At 44.8% G+C, this 17,251-nt stretch overlaps 1 protein-coding gene across 1 annotated transcript in view; it reads left to right on the top strand.

The window, feature by feature from the left end:
- LOC144679288 (secreted frizzled-related protein 4-like) overlaps positions 1–15,343 on the top strand; it is a 58,053-nt gene extending 42,710 nt beyond the window's left edge. The window contains exon 6 of the mRNA XM_078539669.1: positions 14,430–15,343. Coding sequence (XP_078395795.1) covers positions 14,430–14,612 — 183 coding nt within the window. The 3' untranslated portion in view covers positions 14,613–15,343. The remainder of the gene's footprint in view (positions 1–14,429) is intronic.
- The last annotated feature ends 1,908 nt before the right edge of the window (positions 15,344–17,251 follow it).

Genomic DNA, 17,251 nt, shown 5'->3' with positions numbered 1-17,251 from the left:
GGTGCAAATTTCCAAGAAAATAACAGAGATATGAACACTATATAGTAGTGAAAATGGGGGATTTTAATTATCTTAATATTGACTTGGATAATAATAGTGTAAAGAGCAGAGGGGGAGGAATTTCTGAAGTGTGTTTAGGACAGGCCACTATCCAGTTTGCCAGGCCTCTCCATTTGGCCCACTGTCCCCATGTTCAAAATGTTGGTAAGAGAATTCGAACATTATGCAAAGAAATGCTCCTCCAATCACAGGCCACCTCTCTCCCGCATTTGCTGTTGCTAGGATCACTAGTGAGCCAATCAGCAGCAAATGTGGGACAGAACATCTCTCAATTGGAGGAGCAGCTTTCTTCAGCCTGAGGCCTGAAAATATGGCCTGTTGGCACCAGTGAGTCTGGTGGGGAGGGGGGAGAGAAACTGTCTAATGGTGGGGGAGGGGGGAGAGAAACTGTCTAATGGTGGGGGAGGGGGGAGAGAAACTGTCTAATGGTGGGGGAGGGGGGAGAGAAACTGTCTAATGGTGGGGGAGGGGGGAGAGAAACTGTCTAATGGTGGGGGAGGGGGGAGAGAAACTGTCTAATGGTGGGGGAGGGGGGAGAGAAACTGTCTAATGGTGGGGGAGGGGGGAGAGAAACTGGCTAATGGTGGGGGAGGGGGGAGAGAAACTGTCTAATGGTGGGGGAGGGGGGAGAGAAACTGGCTAATGGTGGGGGAGGGGGGAGAGAAACTGGCTAATGGTGGGGGAGGGGGGAGAGAAACTGTCTAATGGTGGGGGAGGGGGGAGAGAAACTGTCTAATGGTGGGGGAGGGGGGAGAGAAACTGTCTAATGGTGGGGGAGGGGGCAGAGAAACTGTCTAATGGTGGGGGAGGGGGGAGAGAAACCAGTTGCTGGTGGGGGAGGGGGGAGAGAAACTGGCTAATGGTGGGGGAGGGGGAGAGAGAAACTGTCTAATGGTGGGGGAGGGGGAGAGAGAAACTGGCTAATGGTGGGGGAGGGGGAGAGAGAAACTGTCTAATGGTGGGGGAGGGGGGAGAGAAACCAGTTGCTGGTGGGGGAGGGGGGAGAGAAACTGGCTAATGGTGGGGGAGGGGGAGAGAGAAACTGTCTAATGGTGGGGGAGGGGGAGAGAGAAACTGTCTAATGGTGGGGGAGGCGGGGAGAGAAACTGTCTAATGGTGGGGGAGGGGGAGAGAGAAACTGTCTAATGGTGGGGGAGGCGGGGAGAGAAACTGTCTAATGGTGGGGGAGGGGGAGAGAGAAACTGTCTAATGGTGGGGGAGGGGGAGAGAGAAACTGTCTAATGGTGGGGGAGGGGGGAGAGAAACTGTCTAATGGTGGGGGAGCGGGGAGAGAAACTGTCTAATGGTGGGGGAGGGGGGGAGAGAAACTGTCTAATGGTGGGGGAGCGGGGAGAGAAACTGTCTAATGGTGGGGGAGGGGGGAGAGAAACCAGTTGCTGGTGGGGGAGGGGAGAGAAACTGTCTAATGGTGGGGGAGGGGGAGAGAGAAACTGGCTAATGGTGGGGGAGGGGGAGAGAGAAACTGTCTAATGGTGGGGGAGGGGGAGAGAGAAACTGGCTAATGGTGGGGGAGGGGGAGAGAGAAACTGTCTAATGGTGGGGGAGGGGGGAGAGAAACCAGTTGCTGGTGGGGGAGGGGGGAGAGAAACTGGCTAATGGTGGGGGAGGGGGAGAGAGAAACTGTCTAATGGTGGGGGAGGGGGAGAGAGAAACTGTCTAATGGTGGGGGAGGGGGGAGAGAAACTGTCTAATGGTGGGGGAGGGGGAGAGAGAAACTGTCTAATGGTGGGGGAGGGGGGAGAGAAACTGTCTAATGGTGGGGGAGGGGGGAGAGAAACCGGCTGCTGGTGGGGGTGGGGGGAGAGAAACTGTCTAATGGTGGGGGAGGGGGGAGAGAAACCGGCTGCTGGTGGGGGTGGGGGGAGAGAAACTGTCTAATGGTGGGGGAGGGGGGAGAGAAACTGTCTAATGGTGGGGGAGGGGGGAGAGAAACTGGCTAATGGTGGGGGAGGGGGGAGAGAAACTGTCTAATGGTGGGGGAGGGGGGAGAGAAACTGTCTAATGGTGGGGGAGGGGGAGAGAGAAACTGTCTAATGGTGGGGGAGGGGGGAGAGAAACTGGCTAATGGTGGGGGAGGGGGGGAGAGAAACTGGCTAATGGTGGGGGAGGGGGGAGAGAAACCAGTTGCTGGTGGGGGAGGGGGGAGAGAAACTGGCTAATGGTGGGGGAGGGGGGAGAGAAACTGTCTAATGGTGGGGGAGGGGGAGAGAAACTGTCTAATGGTGGGGGAGGGGGGAGAGAGAAACTGTCTAATGGTGGGGGAGGGGGGAGAGAAACCGGCTGCTGGTCGGGGAGGCCCAGAAGTGGATGGGAAACGTGCTTCCGCCTGCAATCGGCCCCCAACCCCGATCTTACACTGGCTGGCTAATTAACGGGCAGCTAGTGTGAACCACGCCCGGAGAAAAGCTTAGCATTGCCGGTGAGGGTGGGAAGAAGGCAGGCGCCAACATCACTTTGGGTGCTGGTGATTGCTCCTAGCGAACTCCCTGAAGGCGGAAAGATGCCACAAGGAGCTGCAGACCTGCAAATAAGAAAATAAAACCCCAAAATGCTGCAAAACATGTTCCAGCAGCACAATCAAGCTCCTGAAAACACAGCTCGTGAAAAAAAGTTCCCAAAGATCTATTTATATTTTAAATCCTAACTGGGATTTCACCCCGCCCTTGGATGAGGTTTCATCAAAAGTGTAAAGTCCGCCTGGCCGATTTACATGTCCACCAACCGTAAGGTTGGACAGGCCATGAAAAGTCACTGACAATTGGGCTGTTAATGTACTTAATTGCCCTCCTAATTGTCGACGGGCGCTCCTCCAACTGTTGTGTGCGCCCACCGAGCGAAATATTGTGCGAGTGCACGATGTAAGCAAGGGAATGTGTGTGAGCGAGAGTGTATGTGTGTGTTAATGAGTGAGGTGTGTGAGCGAGAGTGTGTGTGTATCTGTGAGAGTGAATTTGTGTGTGTGTATGTGTGAGAGTGCCTGTGTGTGTGTGTATGTGTGAGAGTGCCTGTGTGTGTATGTGTGAGAGTGCCTGTGTGTGTGTGTGTGTGAGTGTGTGTGAGCGAGGGAATGTGTGTGAGCAAGAGTGTGTGTGTGTGAGTGAGTGTGTGTGTGTGTGTGTGAGCGAGGGAGTGTGTGTGAGCGAGGGAGTGTGTGTGAGCGAGGGAGTGTGTGTATGTGAGAGTTTGTGTGTGTGTGTGAGCGAGAGTGTGTGAGCAAGAGTGTGTGTGAGTGAGTGAGGGAGTGTGTGTGAGCGAGGGAGTGTGTGTGAGTGAGAGTGTGTGTGTGTGAATGAGGAAGTGTGTGTGAGTGAGAGTGTGTGTGTGTGTGTAAGGCTGGCTCACTCGCAATCTCAGGGTTCGCACTCACCCTCACCCCCACAGACCAACACATTCACACCAACTCACACAGTGGATGTAGATGAAGGTGAGTGAAACTGAGAGTGATCCAGAAAAACACAATTTGACCCTTTCACACTCTAATGGTCATTATTTTAAATTATCAATTTATTGCTTTGATATTATTTTTGCACATCAAGTTGTTTCTTTTCTTCATACCTCAACATTTTATTGAAATTCATGTTTAATGTTTCGCCAAACCTTATCTTTTCAAAATTTGCTCATCAGCCCCTTGAGTGACCCCCTCGCACGAAAGGGTTTGGTGAGCCTGGTTTAGGAGTATTTTCTTGACCAGCGTCTTTCTGGCCAATGTGATAGGAGGCATTCCTGGATCGGGTTCTGTTGAATGAGTTGGGTCAAGTGGATCAACTGTCAGTCAGGGAACTCTTAGGGAACAGTGATCATGGTATCATTAGATTTAGGTTAGCCATGGAAAAGAGTAAGGAGCAATTCAGAATAAGAATGTTGAACTGGAGGAGGGTCAATTTCAGTGGGGTGAGAGCAAACTTGGTTCAAGCAAATTGGAATCAAAATTGGCAGGCAAAACTGTAACAGAAGATTGGGCTGTCCTTAAAGATAAGATAGCTCAGATAAGGTAAACTAGAGGTACATTTCCACAAGAGGGAAAAGTAGGACAACTAAAGCCAGAGCTCTCTTGACAATGAAAGAGATAAATATGAAGTATAAAAAGGGTGTATATGACAAATGCCAGGTTGTTAATACTAGTGAGAACCAGGCTGAATATAGAAAGTTCAGAGGAAAAATGAAAAATGAAAGGAAATATGAAATGCAAAGAGACAGAATAGAAGACCATGGAAAGAGACTGGCAGCTAACTAATCCAAAAAGCTTCTTTAGGCAATAAAATAGTAAAAGGGTAGCAAGAAGATGGGTGAGAATTATTAGGGACCAAAAAGGTGATTTATGCATGGAGGCAGAGGGCGTGGCTAAGGTAGTAAATGAGTACTTTGTATCTGTCTTTACCAAAGAGGAAGATGCTGCTGAAGTATAACGAAAGAGGAAGCAGTTGAGACACTGGATAGGCTAACAATTGATAGTGAGGAGGTATTAGAAAAGTTGGTTGTACTTAAAGTTGATAAGTCAGAAGGACTGGATGAGATGCATCCGAGGCTACTGAGGGGAGTAAGGGTGGAAATTGTGGAGGCACTGGCCATAACTTTCCAATCCTCCTTTGAGAGTGTGGTGGAGGCAGCTTCAGTCATGGCTTTTGAAAGGGAATTGAAGCACCTGAAGAGAAAAGAAATTGCAGGCTACAGGGAAAGGGAGTGGGAGTGGGATTAGCTGGGTTACTCTTGCAGAGAGCTGGTAAAGACTTGAAAGGCCAAATGGCTCCTTCTGTGCTGTAACTATTCTGTGATTTTATCCTCTGTGATTCTCCTTCTTCAGTTTCATTGGCAGCCTGAGATGATGATTTTCCCTGAGGTATCAATGATGTTAAGCATCACCTGGTGCAGCTCAAGAGACCCACTCTGGCATGGCAGCCTCTGCTGCATTTGCTGCTCAGGAAGACAGTGCTGAGAAGGTACTGGCCTCTGTTTTCTCTCTGCATTCTTCTTGGGCAGATGTGCTTTTTGTTTCTAATTGCCTCTTCCAATACCCCTCCAAACAGTCAGCCTTCAGAGGTCACGGCTGTCAGTTACTGTCTCCCAGTTGTCAGTATAAATGTCCACCATCTTCATATCTCAATTGTAGGTGTCTTGTAGCAGAAGCATGGACACCCAGGAGATAGTGACCCAATGGCCAGTTCACTGTACAGAAGGTCTTTGGGTATATGGCTATTATCCATCCGTTGAATGTGGCTGAGCCAGGATTTAACAATGAGTGTATGCTGATGGAATTAGCATGCTCTAGAACTTCTGAGGTCGTGACCTTGTTCTGCCAAGCGATGAAAAGGATACATTTGAGACAACAGAGATGGAAACTGTTTATACCTTTCTCCCACCTAGCATTTGTTGCTCAGGTTTCACTACTGCAGAGGAGTGTGTTTTGTGATTTGTCTCATGGTCTAATCTATACTGGGAAGGTTTCCCTCTACTCTTAAGTAACTCTGGTCTAATGCAGGTGGGTTATTTCAAGACCACTTTATTTAAACTATATAGACTATATATATGGTGAGTTACTAGGTAAGTACATCTCTCTAGTGTGCAGACTACTCCATCTGCCCTACAGAGTCTCTAGCACATGACTGCTGATGTCACAGTTAGTGATGTGTATCATGATCTATGTCATTACCATAACTATTAACCCATTATACTACATCTCCTCCATGTATAATATCAACTTCTTTAATAACAATGTTAAACTATTTCTTAAACTATTTTTAAGACATTTACACTCCCGCCATCTCCCCACAAAGTCTGAAATTCACAGGTTAAGCCTTTGCGGTGCCTTCACAACTCTCTCTGATCATGTTGTTATGATTGTTGAGCAAGGGTGATGGTCTTAGACTGGTTCGTTGACTGGGTCAGCATTCTGTGAGTTGATTGATGTAATGGTCGGACCATCATCCCAAAGAGTGTGGTAATTAAACACATGTGGTCTGGCAGGCTCTAATAAAATTAGAGCTTTCCTGTTTCTTCTGAACATCTTTAATGGGGATTAAACGAGATAAGAACGTGGTTGTTTCATTTGTTTAAGGACTGTGCCTTCAGATTTTCCATCTCGAATCCAGATATTCTGACCTGGTACTGAGGGCTAGAGTCTTGACCCTATGCCTGGAGTTATACCAGTTCTTCTGTTTTTCAATTAGGCCATTTTCCATATTACTCATTCATTTATGGTCATCTGCTGAAAATTCGGGTTTGCAGATTCTGCTGCAGCAAAAGAATTTGTGTCTTCAGTCCTCGGCCCATGAGCAGCTCTGACGGTGAAAAGCTGTTATTTTGAGGTGTAGCTCTCTAATTCAGCAGGGCTGAATTCCGGTTGGTATTTTTGGTAATTTTAATGGCTTTCACCTCTCTTTCAGCGTCTCCATTGGCCTGTGGGTGGGGAGGAGAAGTAGGAACATGTGTGATCCCACAGTCATCTGTAAATTTCTTGAAGTATTCGTTCATGAACTGTAGTCCATTATCCAAAACAACTTCATCTGGAAACTCATGCGTGGAGAAGATATTCTGTAATGCCCTTATCGCAGTCCCAGCTATTGTAGTGTGGAGTCTGGTAGCTTCTTACCACCTTGAATAATAATCTACTGTGACGAGATATGCTTTTTCTCGAAAGTCAAAGAGGGCTAGTCCCAATCTCTTCCAAGGTCTATCTGGAAAACTAGATGGTAATAAAGGTAAAAGCAAAAAACTGCGGAGGCTGGAAATCCAAAACAAAAACAAAAATACCTGGAAAAACTCAGCAGGTCTGGCAGCATCTGCGGAGAGGAACACAGTTAACGTTTCGAGTCCGAATGACCCTTCAACAGAACTAAGTAAAAATAGAAGAGAGGTGAAAGAGGTAATAAAGGTTCTGTGGGTGGGCTGGCTGTCGATTGCACAAAGGTGGCATGACAAGGCAAAGTCTTGAATTGCCTTTGAAATGCCTGGTCACCACATAGATTGATGTGCACAAGCCCCACAATTTGCTATTGTCAAATGACCACCATAGATTGTAAAAAGAATCCCCTCCCTCATAGCCTTGGCTATTACCATGCGATACTTGTACACTGGAAGATTGTCCATTGTTGTTACATGTTTCCTTTGTTCATGGTGTTTTCGTAGGAGCTGGTCATTTGGACCATATTTTGATCAACCCTCTTGGCAAAATTTCCTAACTTGGGTGTACTCCACATCTTCCTTCTGTGCTTTCTTGAGTTCTTGTAATTTTGTCTCAGAGATTGGTGGGGAATTTGTTATGATTGATGAGAATGCTTCGACCTCTGAAATGAGTACGAAACCTTGGGTTCCAATGTAATGAAGTGTAGCTCTAGATGATTCACCAGCTGTGGTCTGCGATTTCCCTGGCACATAGACAGCTATGTACTGGTAATGCATCAGCCTAAGTCTGAAACGTTGTACGAATAGAGGCATTTTGATGCTCTCTGTGGAATTCAGGAGGGTGACCAACGGTTTATGGCCTGTCTCAATTTGGAATGATAATCACATCAAATAATCCGAGAATCTCTCTGATGCCCAGGTTACCGCCAATGCCTTTTTCTCTATAATTGCATAGCGTTGCTCTGTTTCTGTCAATGCCTTGGAGGCAATGTAGACGGGCTTTCTGTAACCATCCTTCTGGACCTGAATGAGTACAGCTCCAAGGCCTGATGAGGATGCATAGGTGGCCACCACTGTGGGCAATCTGGGATTATAGTGCGGCAGCACATTGGAAGAGGTGAGCCTTTTTTCGCTGAAATGTGTTGGTTTGCTCAATTCCCCAAAACCACTGTTGGCCCTTTTGTAAAAGATCTCTCAAGGGTTTCAGTAGCTGCAGCTAAATTTGGAATGAACTTGCCAACCCTGATTGACCATCCCGAGGAACCTCTGCACATCAGTAACACACTTTGGCTGTGGAAAGTCACTGATGGCTTTCATTTATACCCTATTGTTGTATAATGTGTCCCAAAAATTTAGTGGTAGTTTTCACAAACTCACATTTCTTGTTTAAGGTGAGGCTTGCCTCTTATAACACTTTGAGAACTGCACTAACTCTATGATCATGCTCCAGTCTTGTGTCTCCATGGATAAGCATGTCATCTATATGACAAATTACTCCGTTTTCCTTCCAGAATGTTTGACATGGCTCGCTGGAATATCTACAGAGCTGATGATATCCTGAAGGGAAGGCAGTTAAAACAGAACCGTCCAAACAGTATAATAAATGTTGTTAACAGCCTGAACTCTTGATTGAGGGGTATTTGCCAAAACTCACTATTAGCGTCGAGTTTAGTGAAGAGGAGGCTGTTGTCAAGTTTTGCCAAGCTGTCATCTACTGACCAATAGGATGGATTTTTTCTCTAAACTGTCTTGTTTAATTGCATGAGGTCTACTCAAAGTCTGAGCTGGCCATTCGGCTTGGGAACTGTTACAAGCCCCAAACACCGCCTGGTTGGCTCCGTGACGGGTGATGTGACATCTCTATGTAACATTTCATTGAGTTCCTCTTTACCTTTTGGCAGCAGTGGGTGTGATACCCCCCTGGGAGTGTATAGACATACAGGCTTGGCACCTAGAAGCAATGTAATATGGTATTCATGCTTGAGATAACCAAGCCCCTGGAGGAGTTGTGAGAATTCTTGGCAAAATTCTGTCCTGTTGTCTTTTTGTAGGACTTTGTCCACTTTTTTCAGGAATGCCCAGTTGTATGCATGCATTTCTGCTCAGTAACAGAATGCTTTGATTGTGCAAGATATAGAGGGTCTCTGTCACCCCTGTGCCAGTTATCTGACCTTTTACTTGAAGATTCGTACCCCCTGGACCTTGCAGTTTAACATTTGATGGCTGGATTGAACTGTGTTGAATCATTTCAAATGATCAGCCAGTATTGTAACACCAGCTCTGGTGTCAAATTTGAAGTCAGTTTTAAAGCCTTTAACTTTCAAAGTGACTGACCAAAAGCCTTGTTCATGATCCTTTACTTCTCCAAAGAAATATGTAACATCATTTCTGTGTTTATTTCCAATTTTTTGAATCCCCTGCATGTCATAGATATTCTGTTGCTTCCTTCCTTTAATGAAATTTTAAAAATGACAGAACGGTTTCATTGTCCTGTCTTTCTGTATTGGAAACAATCTACGCCCCCTGCTGAGCAATCTTGTCTTGGGTGGCGAGGTTCTTTTTCGGACTGAAATATGCATTGAACACTTTTAGGACAGTTTCAAGGTCTGCGAGGTCCCTTCTACCCCCTGTCTCAGGAGGACATCATCAGCGACAGGCCCTATGGCATGGAAGAATGAACTAACCTGGTGCTTCTGCTCTTTGGTACACAAACCCAATGCTGCTTGATATGTTAGGAGGTTTGTTTTTCACAGCCCCCAGAGCTGGCCTCTCTGTGTACCTTCCAGGTTTTCGAACGGCTGCAGAAGGAGCAGTGACTGCTTGATTGGTGCTGACATCACTACTGATTCCCAGTGTGCCACTCACCAAAGTATGTCTTCTTCCACTTTCTCACTGTGGCTGTAAGGACAGGAGAAGGGGCAGCAGCAGGAGGAGGGCCTCAAGAGGAGCAGGGGCAGGAAGGGCAATATTTATTTATTTATTTATTTCTTCATTCAGCAAATTCAGAAACAACAACAAAAAAAATGAAGGAGTGACATCACAGGGCAGCAACCAGGTAAGTGGTTGATGAGTGTTTCAGGATTTTTGCCTTCTAAGCACCAAATCGTTGTTAGATTGGTGTCACCACTGCTGCTACCATATTTTGCAGTTTGTCTCATGGCCTAATCTATACTGGGAATGTTTCCCTCTATTCATAAATAACTCTGGTCTGACACAAAACTACTTTATTTACACTATTTACATGATGAGCTACTAGGTAAACACATCTCTCGTGTGCAGACTATACCTTCTACCGTAAAGTCTCTAGCACATGACTGCTGGTGTTACTGTTACATCATGATAGACATTACTATCTCATTACCATAACTATTAACCTATTATTCTACAGAATGCACAGAGTACACAGGCATTGTAGGCTTGCTGTTTGGTGTTCTCACAGATAAGTAACATTCGTGTCACACAAGTGCCAGGCAACAACTGTCTTTAACAAGGGAGAATCTAACCATCTCCCCATGATATTCAAAGGCTTCACCATTGCTGAATCCCTAACTATCAACATCCTGGGGGTTACCATTGACCAGAAACTAAACTGGACTAGCCGTACAGCAAAGTTTATGGGTCCTGAAAACATCCCAGCTGTAGTAATGAAGTCTTGTGCTCCAGAACTAACCACGCCACTAGTCAGGATAACTGCAATTCCCTTTTGAAAGCCACATCTGAGTCTGTCTGCACCACACTCTTAGGGCGGAATCGGCAGGTCCGGTTGGCAGCAGGAGGGGACAATTCAGCATGAGAGGCAGAAATTGGTTTCATGCCGGTGTGAAAGCGCAGTGGGATCATCCAATGATGTCATCCCTGGTGGAACGCGAATCCTGCTGGAGGCAGAAGCCCAATTTACATCCTGGTAATGGGATGCAAAGTAAAGCCCAACTGGAATCGGCCACCCACACCCAATTTACCATTACACCAGCAGGAAAACACACTGGCCCAGGGGGGCGAAAGTGTCGGGGGGTGAGGTTGGGAGGGGTGGGACAAAGTTGTTGGGGGTGAGGTTGCGGGGTGGAGTGAGAACAGGGGAGGAGGGTGTAATGAGAGAATGCAGCAAGTGGGGAGGTAGGTGTAAGGGGGGAGGAAGGGGGAAGATTAAAACAAAATACTGCGTGTGCTGGAAATCTGAAGTAAAAACAGAAAATGCTGGAAAAACTCAGCAGGTCTAACAGCATCCATGGAGAGAGAAACAGTGTTAACGTTTCGAGTGCACATGACTTCTTAAGAGTGCTGCCATCCTTCCCATGAAGACCCCTATACGCGCACATGTGGGCACCACTTCACCAAAGAGCAGGCGGACGCTCTCCTCCAACTCAACGTGCTACTCTGTTGAGGGCTTCCAACAGCTCTGCATGATGTTCTCCCCGCCTTCTGCTGACTCTCCACGATGAGTTGGAAGGCTGAATCCAGAGGTCCATCACAGGACCTCACAGGTGCCTCTTCCCCAGCAGCCCTCCCGCGGAGCTCGGCTGAACCTGCCTCCTCCTGCTGCGGACACGTGTCCACGCCGTGGCCACCAAATTGTGAACTCGAGCCTGCTCTAGATCTAGGCCCCACCGAGGTGTGTGTCTCTGCGCTGGTGGAGGGTGTGGTTAAGCGCTGTGACTGGTCTTCCAGGCTGCTTAGTTCCTTCAATGGAGGTGGTGTTCCCTCTTGGCTGGAGGTGAGGACCTGGATGGAACTGAGGGACTGGCTGGCTGAGGGTGTTGGTTGTTTGGCAGAGCTCCCTGTGAACCAAAGTAGAGATAAGTAGTGCATGGCAGCAGAGTCAAAAGCAGGAGAGAGAGCACTCACAGTTGCATTGAGAGAGGGATGATGTGGTGCAGGATCCTCATGTGGGTGGCCACTGACCTCACCATCACCGCAGGCAGGGTCCATGTCTTCACCAGTCAGTGCGATGGCACACTCATCAAAGTGAGTGAGGGGCCTAATGTGGGCCACTCAACCCCCTGGTCTGGGACCTCTCCCTGCTGCCATGAGCCAGCTTCTCCTGCATGAAAACAAATGGAGAGAGTGAGAGCAGGACACATGGCACTGTGTGGAATGTTTGTGTGGTGAGTGGAGCCATGGATGAGATGAGCATGTGAGCTCGAGAGGATATGAGCCAGATGGAGATGTGAGGGTGTGTGTGAGAGTGAGTGGTGTTGTCCCTTGAGGTGTGAGATCCCTGTGGATGTGTGATGGGTTGGTGAGTGTGTGAGTTGAGAGTGATGAGGTGGTTGACTTACCCTGGGGAACGGATGAGACCATTCATCCTCTTCCTGCACTGGATGACTGACCTCCTCTGTGCTCCAGTGGTGCTGACCGCTGCTGCCACCACCTCCCAGGACGGATTGGTCACTCTGGTGGATCTCCTGTGGCCAGAATGGTGGTCTTCCACTGCATCCAGCAGCCGCCCCAGAGAGGCATCACTAAATTTGGGGGCTGCCGTCTTCTTTGCTTTTGGGGCCATCTGTCACCTAGAGAAGTCCTGGTCTGGAGACATGAAGCAGGCATGTGCTGTAAAGCGCTTTAAAAGTGGTGCCCGGAGCAAGGAAATGCTGAGGTCATGGCGTGGTGGGCAAATCCGAGCCTGCCCGCGAACGATCTGGAGTGTTTTCCGTGAATGCATTATTAATGAGGTGCCAGGCAGGGGACGACACGACCTGAACAGCTGCCATTCCAGACGGCAGGTAAAATGTCTTTTTTCACGCTCGCTACTGCACTTATTGCAAATCTGGGACAATTCTGCCCTTAGGCAGTGCATTCCAGATTCTAACTATTCCCTGAGCAATTCTCCATGAGAATTTGGCACACAATTGGGTCTCAGACAAGCAAGGGAGAACAATTTTATGCCAGTTCTGTCACTGTGACCGCTAACTATATTTATTTATTTAATTAATTAAAAAATTTCAATCAATCAATTATTTTAGTTTTATTAATGAAATTAGTTTATCTCATCTAAGCTTAACCACTTGCCTAGCTCAGAGAGCAAAAATCCTGTGACACTAATTAACCATTTACCTGGTTGCTGCCCTGTGATGTCACTCCTTAATTTTTTTGTTGTTTCTGAATTTACTGAACAAATAAATAAATAAAATACTGCCCGTCTTCTTGCTGCTGCTCCTCTTGACCTCATCGTCCTGCTGCTGCCCCTCCTTCTGTCTCTGTTCCTTCTGCCCTGTCGTGCTCCCGCCACTCCTGTCCCTAACTCTGCTCCTCCTCCCACTGCCTCTCCTCCCACTGCTGCTCCTCCCACCCTCTTTCTCCCAGTCCATCTCCTGCTGTCGCTTCTCCTCCTGCCACCACTCTGTTCTAGGGCTGTGAATCCCCATTATCAAAGAATCTGCCAACATCCACTGTCAGGGCTAATCAATTAATAGAGCAGCTCCAGACAAAAGCATGCTGTCAGTGCCTCAGTAAGGAGCCTTCAAAAGAGTGCAGAAAAGGGGAGATAATAAGTTACACAGATTGATCACCAATGTTCTGTAAAGTTTATTTTAAATGATGCTATGACACGGCAGATGATGTGTGCCAGGCAGATCAAATCCACGAGGGAAACTTGATCGCGCCATAACAACGGTTTTGCAATTTATATTTATTTCAAGATGCGTGCCCTGAATTCAGAAATAATAAGTCCACCAAAACTTGAGATTTTTTTAAAAACTAAAATTAAATTATTTATTAAAAAAAGAAAAGATTTCAAGCACATACATAGATCTACAAATTACTATTATAATTACTTCTAAAATCCCTAAATACCCTGGCTCCCAGTTACACTCCCTTTACGGCAACGTTCCAAAAATAGATATTTTAGATTTTAAACAGATTCAACAAATTAACACAATACCCTATACAGTGGAAGTCAAAATGGCTTTCTCCAGCTTCAGTTTCTGTAGACAGCAGGTTTATGCACAAATGCTGGATGGTTCTTGGAGGTTTCTCACACCTTTGTTGTGTGTTACAATGCCTTCTCCTGATACATAGCCTCATTCTCCTTTATACATGCTTCTCCCTTTTTAATATGTAAATTCCATTGTTTCCATATGTCTTTGGAACTTTACCTTTCTCATAATATAAATCTTTTCATATTGCCACTATATATTATCAGTAACCCTTGAGAAAAATAAACACATTCCTTAGCTTGCCTGTCTGGCTATTTGTAAACAGACAGAGATCCCTTTGAAAACCAAATCCCCCTTCATCTATCTAACAATGCAAATTCCCTTCATACCTTACATGCTAAGACCCCAACCACGTTTACTCATTAGCATATTAAAGCCACTTTTACATCTTACTCCTTTTGATAACTTCAACTTGCAGCCTGCTTGGCTAAAAAATGTAATTAAATCACACACACAAACAGAACAACATGATTCCCCATAAATCTACTTTATAATAAACCAAAAAATATTATGAAAATTATTATACTCTCATGACAATGAGCACAACCTTCATTGCTTAGGAGACAGTGCTAAAAGATCCAAATGTAGTTTTCATTATGATAACGTCACACATTACTGATAAAGTAGCGTGAGGTAATGACTTGTCTTGACCCAAATGCATTGTTGCCTTGGTGCTCTCTCCAAAGGCAGACACAAAAAGCCTTTTGTCGCATTTGATAAGTAAGTTGATGCTTATTTAAAGCTGACTATTCCATACTGTTTCCTTTCACTGGCATCTTGTTATTTTGTGTTCATTAGCAATGGGAACAAAGATTAGGCCAGCAACAGCAGATGCGTATCAGGCAAGAAAGAAATCAAAATGCAGGACGTAGTGAGCGCAGTGGTGGTCCAAAGTCAAGGTCAAAGAACACAAATCAAGCTCTTGGCAATCCAAGGAAGATCAACAAAACTAAAGGCAAGAAGGAAGCCAAGAAAGTATGAATTAAGAAGTTTCTGTAACTACAATCATCTCATACTCTGGAAGTCATATCTTGGCTCAGTGCCAGGTAACAAACTGCAGACCATTTCTACCCATATGCTATCTGATAATTATTGCACTAATGCATTTCAAAATTACTGTGTAGCATTATCATTGCTCAAAAACTTTAAATTTTCATATGCAGGCACTGCTAGCCATATTTATTGGTTTGCGCTACAAATGGTGGAAATCTTTGTATGCCTTCATCTTTCTAACTTGTCATTTTTCAATGCAAGACTATATGTGATATCAGTCTCTCCTGTGCAGCTAATGCTCCTAAGTATTTGGACATCTGTGTACTGACATGGTTGTTTTGTTGTACTGTGTGTGTTGACAAAATACCCTCTGTAAGCTAATCTCTACATCTGAATTAGGTCTTCACATATAGACTGTCACTGCAAGGCATGATATTTTGCATGACTTATTTAAAATGTTATTCTTATCACAGGCCAGTTGAATATATAAAACTGCAGATTTTTAGATTAAATTCTCTCTTCATTTTTTAACTAATAGCTTTACAAAGTTTTGAAAAGTTCATGTCATTCAGACGAGTTTTTATTTCTTCAGGAAGGCGCCTTAATGAACATCTATTCGATGTGTTTACTTCCTGTAAGTTGTATAAAACTATTATATCATTTCAGATAATGTTTAAACTAATTATGACATTTACAAATAAAAGAATTTTGTAAAAGTTGCTAAGTCTGAGGTGAAAACTACACACACAAAAATAGATGAACTGACCCCTAAGAAATGAAATTTTGATTGTAGTGGTTTTATTGGGAACAATTATGGTTTGTTTGCTGGAATTGCTGGAACAGATCTTTAGAAATGTAGATTATCTGCTTGTGATGGGTAGCAAGTGCAATAAGTAACATTTATAACATATAACAACATTTTTACATAAATGATAAAAAGTTTTGTACTGAAAGATTTTTAGAGTTTTGACTGTTCCACTTAAGGGCAGCATTCTTTCAACTTTTAAATTCCTAAAACTCATCATTCCTCTTGCACAGAAATATGAAATAAACTTTTATGGTAGATTTATGCCTTTACATTCCTTTTGTGCTTTCTTTTTAGGTAGTATAATAACTGTCATCAAAACAATACTTCTTCAGACTGTTTAGCAATTGTTCTGTTTTTAATAGTGTGGAACTAATAAATGCAGATTTGTTCTTTGAATTGCAAGAATATAGTTTGATAAAATAATTTAAAAAGGAATTTTGAGGGTCTCCACTTAGAGATACTATCAGCAGTTAGCATGGAATACATAATAAATATATCAGCCATGTGTACACAACATATTCTTATACTTATCCTTTTCAAATAAAGTTGAAGAATTAGTTATGACTTGGAGGGCTGCATTAGTATTTCTGTTCCAAACTTATTGATAGTCGAAAAGTGATGTAAGACGAAGTCCATAATAAAAGGAAGCAAAAAACTGGAATAATTAGTTTAATGGTCTGGAAAAATTTCCAGGCCTGAATTCCTGAGGCTGTGGAGCGCATAGGTCACAGTTACATTAGTACGAGGATGCTGAAATATGAGCTGGATCCTGACTTACTGAGGATTTCATGTCACTTGGACCAGCCTTTAGGACATATCTCTACTCTACCCCAACTGTATCCCCAAAGCACCCTAATCAATGTCAAAGGGGCACTTCTGGGGAAATACTGAGCTTCTCTGGGAAATTCTGCATGTGAACGGTCGCATCATTTGCGAATGTGTTTAAGACATTCTAAGGTACAAACCTTTACTGGAGTAAGTAATCAATCCCATAAGAGACCATTATAGGACATAGGAACATAGGACTTAGGAACAAGAATAGGCCATTCAGTAAGGGGCGTGTGAGGAGACAGGTGACTACACCAGAGTGAGATGAAGACTGAGTGAGTGGCAAATTAGGTTCATGTGGTAAGTTCTGGTAAATCCTTTTCAGGCTTTAACTATAGATTAAGAATCAAGATCTGACATAGTACTGACCTTCGAGTAAGTTAGGTTAGCATGTTAAATAGAGAACTGCCTGGAGTGACAGTTCTCCGTCAATCACCTGAAAGCAGTTGGTTCAAGTGGTGTGAATTACTGTATCAGGAAGCTAAACGAACTAATAACTCATCAGAGGGTCTATAAAAGAGACAGGCTTTTTAAATCACACAATCAGTAAGGGGCGCGTGAGGAGACAGGCGATTGCACCCGAATGAAATGGAGACTGAGTGAGTAGCGAATTAGGTTCACATGGGAATTCAGTGCACAGGGGAAAGAGGTGAGGTACATATAGGAATTATTTGGAGTTAGTTCCGAAAGTAGTTAAATTAAGCTAACTAAACAACATAAGAGACCCCACAAAGCAGCAGGAGTTTGGGGAGAGAGAGATACCATAAAGCAGTGGAGAAAGAGAACTGGGAGTTTACAGATAAAATCTAAAAGTGACGTCACAGGAGTCCCATAAGTTGATTGGTTGGTAAGTATAGTCCTTTCTGGACTCGGCACAGAGAAGACGATTAGTGAATGACAGGTGAGTTATTATATTATACTATATTGTAATAAACGCTTTATATAAAGTTTAAGGAATGTCAGTGCAGCTCGGCCATGTGGAATGTGCAAC

This window comes from Cetorhinus maximus, chromosome 4 (assembly GCF_964194155.1).
Source record: "Cetorhinus maximus chromosome 4, sCetMax3.hap1.1, whole genome shotgun sequence".
Lineage (NCBI taxonomy): Eukaryota > Metazoa > Chordata > Chondrichthyes > Lamniformes > Cetorhinidae > Cetorhinus > Cetorhinus maximus.
This window is presented reverse-complemented; position numbering and strand designations above follow the sequence as displayed.